General features: G+C 41.4%; 1 protein-coding gene across 3 annotated transcripts in view; it reads left to right on the forward strand.

Moving 5' to 3' along the window:
* The window catches only part of opn4a (opsin 4a (melanopsin)), a 65,930-nt gene extending 45,746 nt beyond the window's left edge, over positions 1-20,184 (forward strand). For 2 of the 3 annotated variants that reach the window (XM_060854416.1, XM_060854418.1), the window contains exons 6-11: positions 2,838-2,999; positions 3,137-3,244; positions 4,342-4,519; positions 11,576-11,728; positions 13,647-13,718; positions 19,853-20,184. In XM_060854416.1, coding sequence (XP_060710399.1) covers positions 2,838-2,999; positions 3,137-3,244; positions 4,342-4,519; positions 11,576-11,728; positions 13,647-13,718; positions 19,853-20,056 — 877 coding nt within the window. In that variant the 3' untranslated portion in view covers positions 20,057-20,184. The remainder of the gene's footprint in view (positions 1-2,837; positions 3,000-3,136; positions 3,245-4,341; positions 4,520-11,575; positions 11,729-13,646; positions 13,719-19,852) is intronic. The other variant, XM_060854417.1, reaches the window with a different exon arrangement.
* Positions 20,185-24,550: the final 4,366 nt, after the last annotated feature.

Consider the following 24,550-nt stretch of genomic DNA (forward strand, 5'->3'; position numbering starts at 1 on the left):
AATCAGAACCAAAGAAAATAAACATCTGGTCACCCAGTTATAAAGGAGGTCAATACCGCCATTTCAATGATCGCAGGATTCCAACCCTTAGTATTACCCAAGACCCCCACTTCTAGACTGAGAACCTATACCAGGGAACCTTTACAGATTAGGGGTACAACTTCTGTTCTGGTCTCTTATGAGAAGCAGCTGGTTCAGTTCAGTTACTACTAATTGTAATAAAAGGCTCAGGCCTCAAGCTTGTGAGGCGAAATTGACTGAGAAAGATTCACCTTGAATTTTCAATTAGAAAGTGGCTGCCAGGGCGAAGAACAGGTTGTGGGATGGGCAGCACTACTCTTACCAATTGTGAAGCCCAACGGGTTGCTTTACCTTTGTGGGGATTTTAAGCAGGCAGGTTTTTGCAGCTGGATAAATACCCAATCCCTCACGTAGAGGATTTATACACAAAGCTGGCTGGGAGTGGTGGTGGGGCGGGGGGGACTTTCCTTCATGAAGCCAGACTTGATCAAGTTGTGGTTAGATGAGGATTCCCAGAAATATGTATAATTAATACCCATAAGGGTTTGTACCAATATATGAGAATGTCTTTGAGGTATCATCACCCTGTGCAATTCTTCAGCAGATGATTTCTAAAGGTCTACCCAAGGTTGCAATTTATCTAGATGACATGCCAACAAGAGGGAAGACCAATGCCGAACGCAAGACACTGCTAAGTGAGAGAAACAGTTTACTTCAGGGGATGAAGTTTGGTGTCGGAACCACAGGAATAGCCCTCCATGGCAAGAGACATGGTAGACATGAGGTCTGGTCCAGTAATATATAAAGTTTGGGTAGGTTATATGGTCCTTAACAAGCATGTGGACCATATGATAACTACAAACTCTCAAACGATGAGGAGCAAAACATACCCAGCTCATTGACAGCCTTTCCGACTGTTCCGGAACCTGTGGGTTCTCCCTCTCCATCAAATATTGAAGATACCTCAGAATCTGAGATGGACACAGTGGATGTTGCCTTTTCCTCAATGCCTTTGCTGTCTGAAGAACACAATAAATTTCTTTCGAGCTACTCCAGGCACAAGAGACAAGCTACTGAGTACTATAAGCCGCCTGTATCAGAGGCAGAGTTGGGGGAACCTGACCCAGTGCAAAAACACCGCAGGAATAGCTACAAAAAAAGAGAACCAGCTTATGTCCTAGGACTCGAGGGGAAGGGATATAGTGATTGTAATGAGGTCAGCCAGGTGGACCTCCTCACACATGAGTTCCCTGATGAAGGCTGTTAATCTGGGACAATCAGGGAGCCCTAGCTGACAGATGAGAACAGGAGTGTCAGACATCGTGTTCACTCAGAGAGCTGGCTCTGAGGTGGTTGGATCAGTATCAAGGACTGTATATATGTAAACAAAGGGTGACTTGGTGATGGGACACCAGCCTCTCTGGAGTTATTTCAGCTCATTTTGTTTATTTTTCATTTCTTTCAAAGGAACTGGATTCTTTTCAGCCTGAATAATCTGGATCATTCATTCGTGCTGACATTTACTGCACATTATCATGTTCTACTTCCACCTCATTGGAGAGTACAGATGTCAGAGGGAACATGTTACCACCATAAACATAGTGCAGCAATTTCAGGATCTCTCATTTCATTAGTCCTTATATATGGCTCTGCAACTGAAACACGCAATGGTAGATTGATTCAAAGCTCAGTTCACAGCAGGCATAATTTTGGATGGTTAACTCTACAGAAACTTAAAACATTTGCCTTGTGATGTCCATAATGATGATTAATATGCACTTTAGGAATGATCAGGCTCACATCCTTTCTTTGACACATGAATAAGTACATGCCAAAATAAGAGGAAGCTTTGGAGGTCCTTATATCTGTCCTATTCTTCAATGAGATCTAAGCTGAAGAGCAACAATTTTACAGAGCTGCCTTCTCCCCATATTCTACAATACTTTGCATTACAAAAGTCTAATCACCTCAGCTTTAAAATAAATTTTCTAACACCGCTTGAAGAGAATTGCAAGCTTCTAGCACCTATTGTGTGTTGAAATGTTTCCTTATTTTACTTCTGAGAGGTCTGATTCTAAATCTGAGGCTATATCCTTATTTCTAGACCTCCTGACTACTGGAAATAGGCCCTGGCAACTCTCTGTTCCCTTGAGTATCTTATGAATTTTAATCAAATCAATCCTTAACTTCCATGTTCTAGGAAATGCAACCCATGTTTATGTAATGAATCCTCTTAATTTAACCCTTTTGAAACCTACATTACAGTTCCGCCAAGCCCCATATTGCCTTCCTGTGCTGTGATACACTGAGCTCTCCCTAATAATTCCAGTTGTGACCTAACCAGGGCTTTATATAGTTGAAGCATGACTTCTACCCTTTTATATTCCATTTCTATCAATATAAAGATGAGCATTTTCTGTACTTGTTCATGACTCTTACACTTAATGCAGGTTACTCTGAGCATTCGTCTCATTTTTCCCAATCTTCTCTATATTTTCCTTTTAATATCTTGGAAACTGATAAAAATCATACCTCAACTTTTCAAACTTCTGGGGAACACAAACAACCCTTATTTTTTAATCTGTCCCAGAATTTATTCCTTAAGAGTCTAGCTATTAGTCTGGCTATGCTAAACTCCCTCCATGGCTGATACATCCTTCCTCAGATGTGGTGGCTGGAACTGCTCACAGTGACTCCAGGGTAGTCTAACCAGGGTTTTGTTCATTATGACAGCATGTCCTCTACCTTACACTATGCCATTAATGTTCCCATTTTGGATCGTTGTCTCAAACCAAGCAAATCCTTATTTTGGACAGGGATGTTGAGAAAATTGGAGGAAACACCAACAAGGAATCCCGGAGACGATTTCAGAGGATAAAGAATGAATGGAAAATGGCCAAAATTGCTTTGATAGTCATCCTCCTTTACGTCATCTCCTGGTCCCCATATTCCGCAGTGGCCCTCACTGCTTTTGCTGGGTATGTACATGTACTGTTGAGTTGTATTCCTGCCAATGTCTGGAACTCCAGGGGTGAATTTATACTCCAATCTTCGTATCTATCTTAAGTGATCGCATGTTCCACGTTGATATTTAACTGGCTTTCTCTCTTTGTAGGTATGCCGATGTCCTTACACCCTACATGAACTCTGTTCCAGCTGTAATTGCTAAAGCCTCAGCCATTCACAATCCAATCATCTATGCTATCACTCATCCCAAGTACAGGTACGTTTTTTTCAAAATACACTTCTTGTATTCCAATAGGGATGATGGTACAGAGAGCAATAGGATCCCATAATGGCCTTGTTACTAGATTAGTAAATCTCTACTAGTGATTGATTGGAATGAGTTTTAATCTGACAACTGAAGTTTAAAGATTTAAATTTAGATTTACAAAATGCAATAATCTAGAAATAGAAAGGAAGACTCTTTAAACACCAACTAGTTTACTCATGTCCTTTTGAAATGGAAGCATGTCACCCTTACCTTCTCTATATGTAACTCCAATCATCACTCCAGTGTACAGCGGAACCTTGATTAACCGAATTTCGGATTATCTGAACAAGATCGCAAGGTCCCATTGCTTGGCTAAACTTATCCGAACATTCGATTATCCGAACATTTGATTATCCGAACAAAATACTTCCCACCTGTGACGTTCGGATAACTGAGGTTCCTCTGTAAATGACTCTTAATTTGATTTGAACATATAAGATCTTGAAGAGTCTTGACAGGATGGATATGGGAAGAATGTTTCCTCTTGTGGGTGAATCGAGAACAAGGGGTCACTGTATAAAAATAAAGGGTTACCCACTTGAGACAGATAAGGAGAAATTCTTTCCCATAAAGAGTTGTGAATCTATCAAACTGTCTTCCTGTAAAGGCAGTGTGATATGTTTTAGGGCGGGGATGGGATAGATTCTCAATAAGAAAGAGACTGAAGGTTATCGTGAGTGGATGTCAATATGGAGTGATCAGATCATGACCCTAACAAACAGAATAGGCTCAAGAGAACGAGTGGCCGACTTCTGTTCCTAATTCATATTTTCATTCGTAACTCCTCCAAAATGTCCTGGGAAGCCATATAATTGCAGGAAAGCCTTATACACTAACCGTGCAGCAAGTTACAAAGGCAGGGTGAGTAGACAGGCAACAAACGCTGGTCCTTCCAGAGATGCTCATAGAATTGCATTTTAAAAATATAGCAAATGTGTTCCAATAAGGTTCCAACCAATATAAAGGCTCAGAGGTTTGGTAACTTAGTTCACCATTTTCAATTTCAGTTTAATTAACTTGCTACCCTTATTGTTCTTCACTTTCAGAGCTGCCATTGTGAAATACATTCCTTTCCTTCGATGTTTATTGCGATTGTCTCGTAAGGATTACAGGTTAGCGAGCAGCTACTTTTCCACTAGGCAATCCACCATGACCAGCCAAACGTCTAACTCAAGTGGAAATCTTCGGCCCAAGAGTCGCATGTCTGCTTCTGATAGTGAGTCGGTAAGGAAATACAGTTTAGTCAACACTAGTTCTTGAGAGCCATACGAACAAGAGTAGGCTATTCAGCCTTCAGGCCTCCTCTGACATTCAAGTAGATCATGGTTAATCTGTGCCTTAACTGTATTTATTTGACTTAGGTCAGTATCACTTTAAAACCAACCCTTCAAATATAAATTAATTGAACTTTTTTGAACCAATTGATAATGGGTATTGTGAGTTTGGTTAATTTGCATTATTGGAGTCATAAACCTAGGTGTCAGCTTTGGTTCAGGTTCAAGAGTTAAAGGGTTGAGCCAATAATCTAAGCTGAAATTTTTCTGATAGAATTCTGCACTGTTGCCTTTCAGATAATACATTAAACTGAGATGTCATTTGGTGTCTTTGGTAAACACAAACGATTCCATGACACCATTTCAAGACATGGGCAGGAGACAGTATATCAACAATATTTATCCATTAATCAACATCCTTAGACAGGATGGTAAAAACAATGACTGCAGATGCTGGAAACCGGATTCTGGATTAGTGTGCTAACGTCGATTTCACTGCTCCTTGGATGCTGCCTGAACTGCTGTGCTCTTCCTGCACCACTAATCCAGAATCCTTAGACAGGTTACCTGGTAGACTGTCTTATTATTCACAACAGGGCCTTGAGTGTTTTTTGTGACATAAATACAACTGTGACTGCATTTAAATAGAAAACCTACTTAATTGTGTATGAGGAAATTTGTAATGGCTGAGGCTGTAAAAATGCACTTTATAATCTAAGAAATAAAACTCATTGCTTTATGGTGCCAAACTTGAACACAGCAAAAAAGAGATGTTGCTGAAACTTTACACCTTGCTGACATCAGGACAAATACAAAGATGATAAATTTCAAATGATCATAACAATTTATACTACAGTAGAGAAGGGAGCTGCAGGCTATTAAGTGGAATCTGATTAAACAAAAAATTGTTATGGATAAGGCAACAGAAAACAATAGATTCCTCAAGTTATAATTCAAAAAAGATGGAAGGGCTTGAATATTGAAGGTCTTGAATATTCCTTTCATTTGCAGAGAATGGGTTCCTATAGTATGTGGCAAAATAACTAAAAGAAATAGGAATCAATGAGTCAGTGAGTTACATAACGCACATCAAAGCAGTACATAACAAAGAGTAAAACTTGAAAGTAGCCTCCCTTCAAGAGAGGGTAAAGTGTAGTCAAGTAAAGCCTCTCACCAAACAGTGTGAGCAGATGCAGATTAGAAATACACGACAGACTGATAATAGCAGAGACATTTTAAAATGCAGGTTAAACACACATTTCGTGAATTTACATGAAAAATACTGTTTTCATGAACCGATTTCAAATGATTTAAGCAAGTCTGTGACATGGGCCATGACCAATATCTTACCGACACCTACCCTTTACCAACACATTTAATATCAAATGCCAACACTGGTTGCCTATCATATGTATCGTCATGATCAGCTCATTATTAGCAATCTTAAACCACAACATCACATTAAAAAGCATCGATTTGAATTTATTCCTTGCTCAGCCAAAAGATGTCTTCCAACGAATGTAATCAACCCAGTTAGCTTTTAAAAATCATTCACATGCATTAGTTTATACAAGGATATTTTTATTCTTAACACTCCCAGTGCATAGCTACACATTATAGAATTGGATTTACACTCCTGTGGTTCTCTGTTCAATAAAATTAATGGATGAAAGTAATGGAAGCATGTAACTGAATTTCTAATATACATTCTCAATGTGTGAAACACATCACCAGGTAAAGTTAAACATTTACCCAGAAAATCTCATTCAAAATTCATGGTTTGCAATCAGGGAGCATTACCCCCCCTCAACCACAATGTTTGCAAAGAGTTTAACACAGTCAACATTACTATAAGTGCCTTGCTAGAAGGTTCATATCTATGGAATAATTTTTTTTAATTCATATATAGGATGTAGGTGATGGTGGCTGGGCCAACATTATTTGTACATGTCTGGTAGATCTTGAGAAGGTGGTAGTGACTTTTTTGAATCTTTGGAGTGTATTTGCAAACCCCTCCTCCACCCACTCTCCCTTTTATGCCCACAGTATAGGCACTATCTAAGGAGCCTTGGCTCTGCAGCTTGTCTATGGTACTCTCTAGTATTACTGTTCATCAGAGTTAGAGGGAGTGATTGTTTGTGGATGTAGTGCCATCAAGTAGGCTGCTTTGTCTGGACAGTGTCAAGCTTTTTCAGTGTTGTGGGAGCTACACTCATCCAGGCAAGTGGGGAGTGCCTGATTTGTACCTTGTAGGCTTTGCAGTGTCAGGAAGTAAGTTACTCCCTCCAAGATTCCTAGTCTCTGACCTGCTTTTGTCGCCATAGTCTTGATAGGGCTGATCTAGTTCCGTTTCTGGTGAGTTATATGTTGATAATGGTGATACTTTGAACATCAATGGATGATGGTTTGATTCTGTGTTGGAGATGGTTATTACCTGGCACTGTGTGGCATGAATGTTACTTGCCACTTGTCAGCCTGATTGTTGTCCAGATCTTACTGCATTTTGTGATGGACTGTTTCAGTATCTGAGGGGTCATAAATGGTGCTGAATATTGTGCCATTAACAGTGAGTTTCCTCACTTCTGACCTTGTGATAGTGAGAGGATCACTGATTCAGCAACTGAAGATTGTTGGGCCTAGGACACTGCCCTGAAGAACTCCTACTGTGATGTCCTGGAGCTGAGATGACTGACCTCCATCTTCCTATTTGCCAAGAATGACTCCAACCACCAGAGAGTTTTCCCTGATTCCTATTGATTCTAGTTTCGCTGGGAATCCTTGAAGCCACTATTGATTGAATGCAGCTTTGATCTCAAGGGCAATCACTCTCCAGGACTGGCCTCTCTTCACTCTCCTACCAAGGATAACCAATTTGGAGCTCTTCCCCTTCCGTATCGACATTCTAGAACTTGATAGAGTTCACCAGCAGATAGCTAGCTTCTCTAGTGTGCTCTGGATCTTCACCTCACCCCCAATCATTCTACTACTCCTACATTGTTAGACTCCTTGTTTGATATCCTGACCTGGATAAGACCTAATGTCTTCCAGCTCAAGATTAGGAAGAGCAGAACCAATGTCTTAGCAACAACCTCCAATGGATAACCTTCCAGTATCTTTCATAGCCATCCAACATTGTGTCAGTTTGAACATATTCAACATGACCTTGGCATTGTATTTGTCCCAGAGGGGAATTTCAGAGCCCAGAGTCTTTTCAGCACAATGATAATCTCCTTGCATCATTGCTCTGTGTCATGTTCTCTGTTGCTGAAGCCCTTATGTATTCCTTCAACTCCTCCAACTTCTGTAACTTACAAATGTGCATTGTGCCCCATCCCACTGTCTAATCCTCATTAGCTTTCATTCTCCAACATGCTCGTTGTTAAATCCTACCTTCGCTTCTACTCAAATGATCTCAGTCATTTCCTCTGGGTTTGTAACTTTCTCCAACCTCCCAAACAGTAAGCTGGTGCAGTCTCCTTTTCTTCAATCTTGAAATTAGGACTGTCTCTCCTGTTGATCTTACCCATTACACGTTCCCTCCTTAAATGTTTTCAACTCTATCTCTTCCTTAGGAACCTCCTTCAGCCAAGAACCAACCTTTAGCTGAGCACTTCCCAGAAGGAAAAAGTATTAAAATTGGTATTGATCTTGGTCGCACCCCTTTTGTACTTTTTAATGGAGCTTCAGTTTGGTCAGAATATTCATGTCCAAGCATTACTGTTCTTTCATGGTTTTTCCCTCTGGGTTTGTCACTTCTCTTTTGCTGACTCAACATCTATTATCCTTGCATCAATTCTGTAAAGCACTTTGGGATTCTTTTTACATTAGAGTCGTACACAAATGGAAAATGTTGATGTTGTGAGTGAGTTGTCCTTCTTTTGCCCTCTGAGAAACTATTTAATTTCAACTGGCTGTTTTTCCTTGATGATACAAGTAAAGTTGAGTGCGATGATGCCAGTCTATCTTGCTCCTGATTGCTTCTCTTAAGGAGATTCCTTCAGAAAGATTAAAGGCTAAAAATTGGTCTGTGCCCATTTTTGCAATTTGCAACCAACTTCTTCCAGTGAGGCAGACAGTGCTTGATCAAGGCATGCAGCTGCATTGCTGGCTGCCTCCAAACTCAAAGTCATGGGGAGGAGTGGCAGTGGGAGCTTGTGTTGTGCAAAGACTGTTCTAGCCTACCCTCCAGCTCTTAACGCCATCTGTCCCTCTTGACAGAAGCTTGCGCTGAATAAATAGAGGCTATTCCTGGCTGCTGGTACTGCAATTGTCAACAATTAGGAACAAAGAAAATGGACCTCCAGGGCAGAGAGAAAAACTTCCTTAGCTCATGGATGTTGAACTGGAGATCTTGATCATGGAGGAAGAGAGAAGGAGAGTGGTCATGTTTCTGTGCCATTGTAGAGAGAAGTAAGAACACTATTAAAAGATGCTCTCCAAAAGGTATAGAACTAGTTGGCCAGTTTCCTCATTTCCCCTCCCCCCACCTTGTCTCAGTCCCAACCCTAGAACTCAGCTCCACCTTCCTAACCTGCAATCTTCTTCCTGACCTCTCCGCGCCCACCCCACTCCGGCCTATCACCCTCACCTTAACCTCCTTCCACCTATCGCATTTCCAACGCCCCTCCCCCAAGTCCCTCCTCCCTACCTTTTATCTTAGTCTGCTTGGCAAACCTTCCTCATTCCTGAAGAAGGGCTTATGCCCGAAACGTCGATTTTCCTGCTCCTTGGATGCTGCCTGACCAGCAACACATTTTCAGCTCTGATCTCCAGCATCTGCAGTCCTCACTTTCTCCTCAGGGAAGTTAAACCATGGTGTCTGCTTCAAAGATCTGGTTGCAGTGCTGGAAACAGTTTAGTAGCCTCATGTGGGTGGTCAAGGTCACTGAGTATGTCTTCAGATGACATTGATTATCCATTGCACCACCAACATCTCATGGTGCACCAGAAACGTCTCACTCACTCAACAGCAAGCAGTTCCAATTGTTCTGTTACTCCACCTCACCCTTGTATATCTTCCAAACATGCCAACTTCACACCCACCATTCCCAGTCTCCAGCTATCTCAAGCAATTCCTCTATAGCAGGCCCATTACTCAGACACAGCATCATAGAATCACCATTATGCTTTTCCTTCTCTCGCAGGACAAGCGGGCATGAAATGGAAGAGATCAGACAGAAACAATTGGGGACATAAGCATCTGAGATCCATACTTCATACTTGTCAACAGCATGCAATAAACCTTAGATCCAGTTTTCACTTCATCTGCTAGCCTTTTATTAACTTGCTAAGCAATCACACATTGACATAACACCAGTTGCTTTGTGAGATCTCACGATCAAGAGCTCACTGATATCTGATGACTCTGGTAATGAATTGTGTGCTCATCATCCAATGACCAGCCAGCTCACACCTCCTAACTGCAGTCATAATATCCTTGAGGGCGATGGCTTCCTACCATCTATGACCCCAGATTTTGGCAACACCTTAAATTGGGTCATTCAGGTGGGTTATCAATCTCAGCTTGGCTTGGCTATATTCCTTGTGTGTGGTCCTGTCACACCTTCAGCAAGAAGTGGCTCGAGGTGCATGCCAGCAGTAGATGTGATTGCTGCTTTGAGGTACAAAGCCATTCATGACCACCAGGCAATCTTGCATCTGGGTCAGCAGTCCTAAACAGGGTCAACCAGGGCCTCAGTGACCTCCATGGAAATGGCTGATGGTGGCTTCAGTCAGAATTCTCCTTTTCAGATCTGAGCTTGGATGTAGTCCTCCTGCATATAGTTTAAAGCAAGGATACATACATGACCACCTCCTTTTTGAATCACCTCAAGTGTTGCTCCTTTGTGAGGGATGATGTCTGCACATTCTAAAGAGCTGTGTGTGTAGTCTAAGAAACTGTGAACAGTCTAAAAATTTGTGTGTACCATCTGTAAACCTGTGAACAGTCTAAAAACCCATGTGTACTGTCTATAAACCTGTGAACAATCTAAAAACCTGTGTGTACTGTCCATAAACATGTGAACAGCCTAAAAACCCGGGTGTACTGTCTGAAAACCTGTGGTGGCCAGGGCTTTCTGTGGACAGTGAGAGGCATTGACACAACACTGAGCTTATCTCTTCAACAATTGTGTGACCAAATTGTCTGTCCTTGCTGTTTGCCAAGAGACGTCCAAAACCAAGCTGCTGTACCTTCATGACCTTCACCACATCAGTAACTAAAGCTAGCTCTTTAAATGACTGCATGGTGTGGGAATCCTCATGCAGCCTGGTGCACATTTGGTCCTGGTTGATTAGGGCAAAACAGAGTACTCCATGCTTGACAAATGTGTGTCTAATTTATCTCCCAACTGATTGATGTTACAATCTGCCTTCGCCTAAAACCATTCAAGTACATACACTCTCCCCAACACCAGATATGACCAGCAGTACAAACTGAATAATTTTATGCCTTTGGGGATTTCATTACAATTGCAACAATCGCGCCTTGAAGCCTAATTTACTGTTCTTTATTTTTTCATGGGATGTGGACATCACTGGTAAGGTCTGCATTTGATGTCCGTACCTAATTACTTTGAACTGAGTGGTTTCCTTGGCCATTTCGCGCGGGCAATTAAGAGTCACCTACATTTCTGTGGGTCTGGAGTCATGTGTAGGCCAGACCAGGTAAGGATGGCCGATTTCCCTCCCTAAAGGTCATTAATGAATTAAATTAGTTTTCCTAAATAACAAAAATCAGTGACAGCTTCCTGGTCACCATTGCTGGGACTAGCTTCATATTCCAGATTTATTGATTGAATATAAACTCCACCACATACCACAGGGGATCTGCACCCCTATCCACAGGATGTGGGTTGCTGGGTTATCGGTCGAGTAATATTACCTCTACAAAATCATTATTTGTCGCTTTCAGTGATGCGAAGAGAAAACTGGTTCAAAGATTATCAGTGTCTCTGTATTCAGGATATTAAACAATCCTTAACTTTTATCTACCTTTCCATTCTAGGGCTGGACTGACAATGAGGTTGACATTTCCATTGTGAATTCGAGACCTGTCAGCAGGACCGTTTCCTGTGAATTCAGCAAGGATACAACTGAGCAAAGTGACACCAAGGAGAAATCGAAATTGAAAAACAATGACTCGGGTATCTTTGAGAAGGTAATTGCTCACTTCAAATAGCAGCAACTAAGCAAAATGACGTAAGCTATGAGATCTTTGGGAAAGGTTCCTACATGGACTTATTGAGTGAAATTGGTGTCTGTCAGAAGCATCAGCCAGACTGAGTGAATCAACAGTAGATCTTTGACCATACCCTCTTCTTTCCACCAAAGTTTATAAAATGAGGATATATTTCAACTATTTTTTATAGACTTCAGTCCTCTTCTCCCTGACACTTATATTGGTTTGAATTTTTAAAAATTCTGTTCTTCAATTATTCATTCATGGAATGTGAGTGTTGTCGGCTGGGCCAGCATTTATTGTCCATCCTTTGAGATGGTGGTGGTGAGCTGCCTTCTTGAATCACTGCAATCCATATGATGCAGGGACATACACAGTCAGTTGGGAAGGGACTTCCAGGATTTTGAACCAGCAATGCAGAAGGAACAACAATATGTTTCCACGTCAGAGGGAAGTTCACAGTGGGTGGTTTTCCCATGTATCTGCTACCCTCTCTATTCTAGATGATAGGGGTCAGGGGCTTGGAAGGTGCTGTTGAATGTTCAATGATTTTCATATCAATGAAAAACAGATGTGGGTGTGATGAGTAGTTGAATCAGCAATTGATTAGTTGCAAGCCTGTCTTGTGCTATTGCCAAAGACCAATTCCATTCCTGTTGCGTGGCGCATAACTGGGCAATTTAGACTTTCCCGAGTGGTGTGACACAGACAATATCCAATCAGCCAACCATTCCACATCACTCCCAATTTTCAGGAGTAGTGCACAATAGGCAGCTGATCCTATGGATTACTTCACACTATTGGTCAAGGCCTAAATGATGCCCTAAGCATGAAACCTGAAAGGAAGCATCTTATAGAGATTTAGAATCTCAATAAACAGTGCAAGAAACTGGAATACTAGGTGTAGGAATTACCTCTGTGGAAAAGTACATTTTATCTTTGGATCTGTGCCAAAATCTTAGCAAGCCCTGAAATTTCACAGGGATTCTGCCAGTTTTCTGCCTTATTTCTGGCAGTGGGTATCATGGGGAACAGGATAATGTAACGTTTGTACCAGAGCCAGATGGCTTTGATATGGGGTCTCACATTCCAACCCAAATCAGTCAGTCTGTCAGTCAGGCAAACTGGACTGTTCACATAGTTCACTAACTGAGTTCACTTCTCTGGATCATGCTGTATGTCTTCAAGAAGAAATGGAGACACATCCTGAGAATCGAATGGGAGAGTTTCTTACTCACTCTGAAAATGTGTTGCTGGAAAAGCGCAGCAGGTCAGGCAGCATCCAAGGAGCAGGAGAATTGATGTTTTGGGCATGAGCCCTTCTTCAGGAATCATTCCTGAAGAAGGGCTCATGCCCAAAGCGTCAATTCTCCTGCTCCTTTGATGCTGCCTGACCTGCTGTGCTTTTCCAGCAACACATTTTCAGCTCTGATCTCCAGCATCTGCAGTCCTCACTTTCTTCTAGAAGAGTTTCTTATTGTCAAGTAAATAACTGGGAAGTAGAAGGAAAGGTGAAAGAGGAAGATTTTGCATCTTAAACAGAACCCCAGCACATTTACCATCAGGCTTTTTCTACTTTTTCGGAACATATAAAATAAAGGTCTCAGAATAAATTTCCAGATGACTAGTTTCAACTGCTGAGTGTCATGACAGCTCAAGATAGAACAGAGGAAAGCAAAAGCCAAGATGAGACTGGGATATACAGTGCACAAGCACTGATTGCTAACAACATACGTTTAGCAGAAAAAAAAAGGTGTTGGACTGAAAGAGAGATATAGCATGGCATTGGAATGGAAGATTTATAGTAGTTTCCTAGAGAAGAAAGGATCTGGAATTTCTTATGATTCATGAAGCCAATATTTGCTCATTTCCACAATCTGAATTGCTTTCATTTCAGACATCGTTTAACATGACAAACATCTCGATGATTGAAGGGAGTCCTAGGAGTGATGGGGGACTCACTGCCAAGGTAGATACCAGCATATTCCATTAGGCAAGTGAGCAAAACATGAGTGTTCCAACAACAAAGGAGTTCCATTGCTTGGTCAGACTTCAGTATATATGTTGGTCAGACTTCAGTATATATGTTGGTTAGACGTCAGCATATATGTTGGTTAGATGTCAGTATATATGTTGCTTTAACTTTGTGGTCGTTTATTTCAAAATTGGACTGAAAGTCTTACTTTCACTCTACAAAATGCAATCTACACAATGGATACACACCCTGTTACATCTCGGTGTGCCAAATGAGGGGAAATTACTGTTCTGCACAAGCTGGTTTCTTTAAATATCCCTCTAATTTTCACTGATTGAGACAAAGATCATTGTGTATGTATCACTGCTGTATTCAAACCATTGATATACTTGCTATAGCCAATATCGTGAATTTTGTATGATACTTAAGTGTTTGTGTTTGCATCACATAAACTCAGTCACTAACACACATGGACACATGCACATGTAGATACGTACAAAGACACAGATTTGCACACAAATCCACACAAATCCACACAAGACACATGAATCACGGAATCACTGAAATGTTAGGGTGAAGGTGAGGTCATTCAGACCAACATGTTTGTATCAGCTTGCTAAATGAGCAACATGACCCAGTGCCAATCTGCTTTCTCCCCAGACCAGTTCACATTATTTTTATCCAACTAATTATCCAGTATCCTCTTGAATGATGCATACAAACACACAGTCACACAAACACAGAGACACAGACCACATACCCAGATGCACAAAACACACAAACATATAGACACTTCTCAACATTGATACACACTATCACCCAGGCATGCAAATACACAAAACCCCAATTAAAACCACATAGATGCAAACAGATACACATACAGACAAAAATGGAAACACATGCAGATAGAGACACACACTGACTCACATACACATTGACATATACATAGACATACACAGTAGTAGACATATACACACTCCTGCATACAGGGACACACACATGTAAACATACCATTACAGGTACATGATGTAATATTTCATATTTCTTATGTCCACTATAATTAAATAGCTTTTTGTATACTACTGCACACTTTGCTACACTTACAAGTACAGGTTAAAATTATAACAGCAAGCTACATTTCATGTCAGAGATTCTCTGGCATATAATCTTTGAGAGATTTTGCACAGGTTCCAGCCTCTGAGAGTCTGGGATAAAGAACAACAGAGAAGGGGAGAAGAGAGGGCAAGGGATTAAATGACAGAAATGTTGGCGGTGCAATCTACACAGTGAAGACACACCCTGTGACATCTCGGTGTGCCAACTGAGGGGACATTACTGTTCTGCACACGCTGGTTTCTTTAAATATCCCTCTAATACTGATGGTGAAAATAAAATATTTACAACTGTATTGTTTATTCTTCTGTCGAATGCTTTGGAACTTTTAAATCACAACATGCTCAAATGGGTGATGGTGCTAAAATGGTACTTTGAGTCATTAACAGCTGGTGTCATGGGATTTGTGCAAATGTTACTAGTTGATTATTCATAGGAAAACCACAGGTGGTAATTCTTCATTAATACCAACAGAGAAATATAACACACATAAGTGGCAAGTTATTAATCCAGAAACTTGTGTTTTGGATATTCACTGACAAATATTATCTGGGTGACATTCCTCTGTTCAATATCTTACATTGAACTGAGTCCAATTATTTATATCGATTAGCCACTACAGAGCATGTTCAGGGGCTTGTGCATCAGTGATGTAGGAGTGACAATACACACCACTTTGAAGTGCACCAAGCCGCCCAATGAAACTTACTGTGTCTTGGAAAATCCCAGGCAATGACATAAAACAGAGCTATACTACTTGCTGCTGTCCTTTAAGATTATGGTGCTTGTCTCTGTCCCAGTGTTGTGATCAGTAGACATCCAACTGGTACAGTGAAGATTACAGGCTGAATTCTTAACTACATTAAATTTGATATTCACATCTAGAGATTTGCAATGTGACTTTCAGAACTCGGAACAGAAACAAGAACATACTGCATTCATTATAATTTGGGAATCAGCAGTAGTTTTGGATGTCACTATTTTAAAACGATGGCATTTTTTAACATTTCAGTTTTGGAATATGAGCATCAGTGGTATATTATTGCCCTCAAGAAGGCAATAATGGAGTTCCCTCTTCAACTTCAGCAACCAGATTGGTGAATCGGTTAGACACAAATTCCAAAACTATTGACTCAACAACATTGAAGGAACAGTGAAACCTCTACAAGTAGTTGTGGGGGTGGTGGGGGGTGACTTTGATGGATGCCTCAGGGGTGTTCCTGCTGTCCCTGTCCTTGTAGGTGTAGGTATTGAGAAGTTGTTGTCTCTGCGTGAGAAAATTAGATGACAGGCTCAATCTCAGGATGAGGTGCTCAGTCGTTTAGGACCAAAATGAGGATAAAATAGTCATCATTTCAGAGTTTGTGAATCTTGGAAGGCTCTACCCCAAAGCTGTGAATGTTCTATCCTTTTGTGAATGCCCTATTACTGAGCATATTTAAGATATACAGATTTTTGGTCTCTTGGTGAACCAAGAAATAGTGGAAGTGGTGAGAAAGTGATTACAAGAAGATTAGCCATGTATTGAATATTGAAAGCAGGCATTTGGGACCAAATGGCATACTCTTAGGCAATGACCCAGGTGGGTATTATTGCCAAACTATTCATCCAGAAATACAGGAAATTTTCTGGGGACCAGCAGATAGTGGAATTTGAATTCCGTAATAATCTTGGAAACAAGAGTCTGATGATGACCAGGTAGCCATTGCCAATTGTCAGGAAAAACCCACCAGGTTCATTAGTGCCCTTTTGGAAAGGAAATCTGCCATTCTCACCTACTCTGCCCTTCACTGAACTCCAGACTCACAGCGATGTGGTTGACTCTTAAACTGCCCTCTAGGCAATTAGGGATGGCAATAAATGCTGGCCTAGCCAGTGACACCCACATCCCATCAATTAATAAAATAATTAAGTTATCTTAGGTTCTCACAATGGAGGTTTTGCTGAAAAGCCTTGGGGAGTTGCTGCAGTGTGGCACAGTGGCTCAGTGGTTAGCACTGCTGCCTCACAGCACCAGGTATCCAGGTTTGGTTATAGCCTTGGGCGACTGTCTGTGTGGAGTTTGTACATTCTCCCCCTGTCTGAATGGGTTTCATCTAGGAGTGCCGGTTTCCTCCTGCAATCCAAAGATGTGCAGGTTAGGTGAATTGGCCATGCTAAATTGCCCGTAGTTTTCAGGGATGTGTAGGTTAGGTGCATTAGTCATAATATCCTAGAATAACTACAGTGTGGAAACAGATCATTTGGCCCAACAAGCCCACACCGACCCTCCAAAGAGTAACCCACCCAGACCCAATCCCCTAATGCTCCACATTTACCCCTAACTAATGCACCTAACCTACATATCTCTGGGGTACAAATCTCTAGTCGGGGTAAAAGTAGAGTAATAGGGTAGAGAAATGGGTCTGGGTGGGTTACTCTTTGGAGGGTGGGTATGGACATGTTGGGTCAAATGGCCTGTTTCCACACTATAGGGATTCTGTGAGGATTCAACTTTTAAGCCACATTCACTGCATCAAGCACTCCGACAATATTACAGAAGGTTTGCTCTCCACAGTATGCTGTGCCCCATAGCAAAGTTGTTCACGTACAGCTACCTGACAATGTGGAAATTCACCACAGGTATGTCCTGTACACAAAAAAACTGGACAAATCCAACTGGGCCAATTACTGCCCCATCAGCCTACTCTTGATCATTAATAGAGTGATGGAAGGAATCATCAATAATGTGATCAAGCAGCACCTGGTCAGCAATAATCTGTTCAGTGACACCCAGTTTGGTTTCTGGCAAGGCTACCCAGCTCCTGTCCTCATTATAGTCTTGGTTCAAGCATGGAGCTGAAAACCAGAGGTGAGGCAAAACTGATAGCCTTGACATCAAAGTTGTTTTTGACCATGTGTGGTATAAGAACCTCATAGCAACTCTAGAATCAATAGGAATTGGGGGAACCTGTCTGCTGGCTAGTATAGTATCTGGCATATAGGAAAATGGTTGTAGTTGTTGAAGGCCAGTCATCTCAGCTCCAGGATATCTCTGCTGGAGCTCCTCAGGGTAGTGTCATCTTCAGCTGTTTCATCAATGACCTTCCCTCCTTTAGGTCAAAAGTGGGGATGCTTGCCAACGTTTGCACAATGTTCAGCACCATTCACAGCTCCTCAAATACTGAAGCAGTCTATATCTAAATGCAAAAGGACCTGGACAATATCCAGGTTTGATCTAATAAGTGGCAATTAACGTTTGGTCACACAAGTGCCAGGCAATACCTTTTTCCAACAAGAAAGAATCTAACCATTGCCCGTTGGAATTCAAAGCTTTTTCCATCACCGAATCCCTTACTATCAACATTCTGGGTGTAACAATTGACTAAAAATTGAATGGGTTAGTTATAAATATTGTGGCTGTAAGAACAAGTCAGAGGCAAGGAAGCCTGTAGTGAGTAACTCACCTCCTGCCTCCCCAAAAAAGTCTGTCCACAGGACACATGTCAGGAGTGGGATGGAATACTTCCCACTTGCCTGAATGATTGCAGCTACAATAATGCTCAAGAAGCTTGACACCACAGAGGACAAAGCAGCCCACTTGATTGACACCACACTCACAAACATTCATTCCCTCCAATACTGACTTTCAGTAGCAGTAATGTTCACTTTTCACTGTACATTTAATAGGATACTGATACGAAATGGGGTAAACCCCTCTGCTAATTTAAAACCAGCAACGTAGAAAAGATTTATTCCATTGCAGCAATCTGTGAGAATTTGATAGGCCAAGAATTAGTTCAAGTAAAAATTAACAACTTTACTTCTTAAAGTATAACAGAGAATAATTAACTAACAACTATTTACAACCCCTTCCTCTAACCTATCTTTTACCTTCTCTTCTATAATACTAGTCCGTTAAACTCCCAATTAAGATTTACAAAACAAAACTTCTTATCTCAAAATCAATACAGCTTTTGGTTTGTCTCTGTATTCCTGTCTTCTTGTCTTCTTCTTGGGGATTCTGCTTCACAGGTTACTGATCGATAAAGGTACCTTTAAGAGAGCTATTTTTCAGGCAGTCTTTACATGCTGATAGCTCAGCAGTTCTCCTCTCAACTATTCAATTTTCCCCGGTCTTATACCCCCAAAGCATCGGATTGTGTCATTGGCTTTTAAGATTGTCAATATACTTAATTCAAACTTGATTGGAATTTGGTGCTTTCAGGGTATAATTTAACCGATTGACCAAATTTGAATTTGTTTTTGTCTCATAGCAACTCAGCCAGTGCTATCTGTTCTGAACCAAATGTTACATTGTAAATTCTCTAGCACTGAGTGTGCTTGCCAAGTCCTTCACTCTCTTAAAAGTACAGTACACTTCTACACCTTCATAACAATATACATGACAATAAATAAATCAACTAAGTACTGTCTACAAGATGCACTGCAAACATTTACTCAGGTTCCTTCGGCAGCACCTTCCAAACCCATGACCACTGCCACCTAGAAGGACAAGGGGAGCAACGCCACCTGCAATTTTCCCTCCAAGCCACTTACCATCCTGCCTTGGAAATACTGTACATTGTCATTACTTCAATGTCACTGAGCCAAAGCCCTGGAACTTTCTCCCGAACAGTATTGTAGGTGTACCAACTTCAAAAGGTCTGCAGTGGTTCAAGAAGGCAGCTCACCACATCTTTTGTCAAGTGCAATTAGAGATTAAATTAGGTAATAAATACTGCCCTAGCCAGTGATGCCCATGTCCCAAGAGTGAATAAAAATAAATCCATGGCGTGCCAGTTGTGGAATTAGTATGTATTTGGGCTCTCCTAGAGTAACTTGGAAAGGGTTTCTATCAAATAACATTGTCTCTTTAACATCTTTTGAATTGTTCATATGAAGGAATGGGTATCGAATGAAGAATGTATCATACCTCTTCAAGGCAGACCATTTTTACTGTTTGAATTGGATCATTCTTGACCAGCAACGAAATGCTGACCAAATTCTCTTGCTTGATTCATTGTCTTGTCCAGGTGGTCGGAAATCTGGATGGTGTTGGACTGAAGAAGGTGGATGTTGCATTGGTGCAGACTGCCCAGATCCCCAGCATCGTCATCACTCACACCAGCAGCCCTGGCAGCAGCCAATCTTCAGAAGCCAGCTTCAATCCCATGTATGAAATGGGTATTCATGGGAACCAGCAATCCATGCTTCCAAGCCAGTGGCAGCCAAATTAGAGTCACATAGCCCAACAGCGCGGAAACAGTTCAGTCCAACCAGTCCATGCCAAACATAATCCCAAACTAAACTAGTTTTGCCTGCCTGCACCTGGTCCATATCCCTCCAAACCTATCCTATTCACGTATCTATCCAAATGTCTTTTTGCTGCAGTTGCCAATGGAACTGTTAATCCATTCAAGTTACCAGTACAAAAAGCCACCAGAGTCTTTACAAAAGACATAAAATCAGGACAGATTCGGTAGGGCAGTGTACTCGATGTTCAGTGTATAGCTTTGAGCCTATTAGTTACATAACCCAAAGCTAAACAGTTCATCTCCTAAAATATGAACAAAAAGTGAGGTGCCTACATAGGCTACATTGTCCTGAACCAATAAGTTTATGATTTACTGAGAACCCAAGTGAAGTGGTAGGTGAAGGGCAGGACAAAGATCGGGGAGAAGAATTGGATAAATCGAAAGGTTATACCATAAGTCAAGGCCAAGTTTAGGTTTCATAGATTGTAGGAGGAAGGTCAAACTTCGGGAGCTGTGAACATCCAGTTTCTTTGGAGAGGAGTAAAATAGGAGATGGTGTGGTTAGTGTTGACTTGAATATAGTGAGATTACAGGATGGAGAAAAAGCACATAAAATGGTGCATTCAGAAAGTCAGGCAATGCTGGCAGCACCCTGCTCCCAATCCAGTCAAGCCTAATGACGAATCCTTAGATCTCCTGAGCCAATTATAAATGGATCATGTGGAATCATTCATCCAGCAAGTAAACAATAAATTACTGTACTAATCGAATAACAGTGAGGATCCTAATCTCCGAATGTTTGGCAACGCATTCGAACAAGCAATTCATCAGCTCGCAGACATTTTAAAATATTGTGGAAAAATAAGATTGGTCCATTTAGAAAGTAAAAACATCCATAACCTGATTTGTATATTTTAAAATCATAAGTAACTCAATTTAAACAGCAGCAATTTTCTCGTTATTCCAATGTTTAATTTATTGGGTCCTGTGTCAGTTGAAATGCTCATTAGGATGACTGTAATAAGATGCTACAATACATTAAAGTGGTATTCGTGGAACATTTCCCTTGCTCTGTGTGTTTTTGACATCAGTTTGTAGAATCCTTACAGTGTGGAAGCAGGCTGTTCAGCCCATCAAGTCTCCACACTGATGATCCTAACAGACCCACATCCCCTGTTCGCCCCATATTTCCCATGGCTAACCTACTCATCCCCAGACACCATTGGGCAACTTAGCATGGCCAATTCACCTATCCTGCACATCTTTGTTCTGTAGGAAGAAACCAGAGCACCTGAAAGAAACCCATGCAGACACAGAGAGATTATGCAAATTCCACACAGATAGTCACCCAAGGGTGGAATTGAACTCAGATGCCTAGCACTGTGAGGCAGCAGCGCTGACCATTGAGCCACCATGACAACCATTCTGGGGGCTAAACAAAAATGATATCTTTTCTCTCAGATCACAGCCATGAGGCATTTGGCAGGGCTGTGGCCACCAGGAAAGTGTCCCTTTTCTTTTAGCTTTCGGTGCTGCAGCATGTGTTCATGAATGATAGAGTTTGGACATTCATGTTCACTCAAACCTATGTGTGGAAACAGAAGCTTTAAGGCTTATTTTATTTTTAAGACTGTCCTGAGCAATCTGTACTTGCTAAGTTTCTGCTTTCAATCACAGGAAAGAGCAAATTCCTTTCATTTGTTTCTTCTCCTCATTTTAGAGTTCAGCTCCAATTGAGCATCATGTCCAGCAAGCGTTTGTTGTTAATGAGCCCAGATAGATGGTGAAATGCTACAGGTTTTTTAGATAATGGGATGTGTCTGTTGACACTGTTCAAGTTGGGACATGCTCTTTGGTAGGTTGGTGCAGACTTAATGGCCCGAATGCCCTCTTTCAGCGCTGTCTGGATTCTGTGACAAGTGGGACTATTAGGCAATGCTTGCTGCAACAGATGGGAACTGTGGTTGAGCAGACTGTATCTGGAAAACAGATACACATGTTGTCAAGTTAGAATTTCAACACTCCCATTAGGCTTACCTTCAAGCCTTTCGATTAGTACCGTACCTCATTTATTGGATTATTTCTTTATTCTCTTGTGGAATGTGGGCTTTGCTCGCAAGGCCAGCATTTATTGCCCATCCTGAATTGCTGTTATGAAGGGGATGGTGAGCTACCTTCCTGAGCCACTGCAGTCCATCTGCTGTAGGTAGACCCACAATATCCTTAGGGAAGGAATTCCAAGGTATTGACCAAGTGACGCTGAAGGGACAGCAATATATTTCCAAGTCAGGAAGTGAGTGGCTTGGAGGGCAACTTGCAGATGGTGGTTTTCCCATGCCCTTCTAGATGGAAGTGTTCTTGTTAGTTTAGAAGGTGCTGTCTAAGGTGCTGGTGAATTTTTGCATGCGTACTTTAGCTAGTACACGCTGTTACTAAGCATCTGTAGTGGAGGCAGTAGATTTTTCTGGATGTGGTGCCAATCAGGTGGGCTGCATTGTCCTTGATGATGCCAACGTCTTGATTGCTGTTGGAGCTGCACTGATCCAGGCAAGTGGAGAGTATTCCATCATATTCCTGACTTGTGCCTTTCAGGTGGTGGGGAATCAGGAGGTGAGTTAGTCTCCACAGTATTCATAGCTTCTGACCTGATTTTGTAGCTACAGTATTTATATGGCAACTCTAGTTCAGTTTCTGGTCAATGGTAACCGTAAGGTTGTTGATAGTGGGGGATTCAGTGTTGTAACACCATTGAATGTCAAGGGGTAGATTGTCTTTTGGAGATGGTCATTGTCTGGCATTTGTGTGGCACAAATGTCAGTTGATGACTAAGTGTTTTAAGTCCAGGCAGAAATTAAATAGAAATTAGAGTAATTAGTTGTATTTTGTGGCATTTTGGAAGCCAGCAGATGGTCATTATAGAAAGGAGGCTTTCAACTATCAGCTTATAAATCAAGTAAGTTTGGATTCTGTGGTTTACTCTGTGCCAGGTCTCATTGTTTCTTTCTGTCTAGCACTGATTCCATCTGCCCTCGTTACATGCTGTCAAGGTTAGTGGGTATCCCTTCATGCTATATCCTTTCTGTCTATTCTGTACAAGAACCATTGAATTCCTAGTTCAATATACATTCCCGATGAAGGGCTTATGCCTGAAACATCGACTCTCCTGCTCCTCGGATGCTACCTTTCCCCAGCTGTGCTTTTCCAGCACCACACTCTTCAACTCTGATCTCCAGCATCTGCAGTCCTCACTTTCTCCTAGTCCAATATCTGTCCATTTATTTTCACATGTATCTATTCTTTGCCAAGATTGTTTCCAATTCAACCACAATTCCTATCTGTGTGTAACAAGCATTGTCTAATAGTCTCACTTGTCATAGAATCCAGACTGTGGAAAGAGGCTGTTTGGACCATCAGGTATACTCTGTGCCTCCAAAGAGCATCCTGTCCAGACCTTATCTGCATAATCTCACATTTACTGTGGTTAATCCACCTCGCCTGCACATATTTGGTCACTACAATCAATTGACAATGGCTAATCCAGCTAACCTGCTTATCTTTGGACTGTGGGAAGAAAGCAGAGCACCCAAAGAAAAACCGCACAGACCCCGGGAGAATGTGCAAACTCCACTCCAACTGTCACATGAAGGTGGAATTGAACCCAGCTCTCTGGTGCTGTGAGGCAGCAGTACCGCTATGCCAGCCATAAATCCTGATCAAGTACTGCTGTTCAACTTCTAACTGTTAAGATTGCCATTTAAGGACTGATTGGAAGATTTTTGCATATTATTGCAAGCTTTGGTCTGCCAGTATTTGGGCTAACACTAAATTGGATAATTGTGCAATAAATTGCCAGTAGCACATTCCTTGAATTTATTATTGCTGTCACATTGAAGTCTGAGATGTTGGATGAATTCACAAATGGGATTTTAGATACATCAAAGTGGATGTCAGACTGTCTGAATGCTCCTTCATTGATACCTGGACCTTATCCACAAATGACATGATCTCCAGTTGAGTAATTTTGTAAAGGCAACCACTACTATTTTGTACTATGTAGGATTGATCTTTTTGGAGATTTAAGTTGTATCTTGGAAAATATCTTTGACTGCATGTAAGTTGTCAATAACCAGGAATCCAGGTTTATAGAAAATGGCTTATGTTGTATGCAATGGTGAGAGTAACATTGACAAACACCTCATGGACTCGACTAATATTATATCATGTAGAAACTCTGAAAATAGGAGCCAGGGAAGGCCATTCTGCCCTTCAAGCATATTCCACCATTCAATATGATCATGGCTGATCATCTAAACCTCATCCCACTTTCTTCCCACACTCTTTGGATCCCTTTAACCCTAAGAGTCATAGAGTCATAGAGATGTACAGCATGGAAACAGACCCTTCGGTCCAACCTGGCTGTGGATGGGGATAAGGATAGTGGGAAAGGGGGCGGGGGGAACAGCTTCAGTTGCATGG

The sequence above is a fragment of the Hemiscyllium ocellatum genome, chromosome 43, assembly GCF_020745735.1.
Source record: "Hemiscyllium ocellatum isolate sHemOce1 chromosome 43, sHemOce1.pat.X.cur, whole genome shotgun sequence".
NCBI classification, from domain to species: domain Eukaryota; kingdom Metazoa; phylum Chordata; class Chondrichthyes; order Orectolobiformes; family Hemiscylliidae; genus Hemiscyllium; species Hemiscyllium ocellatum.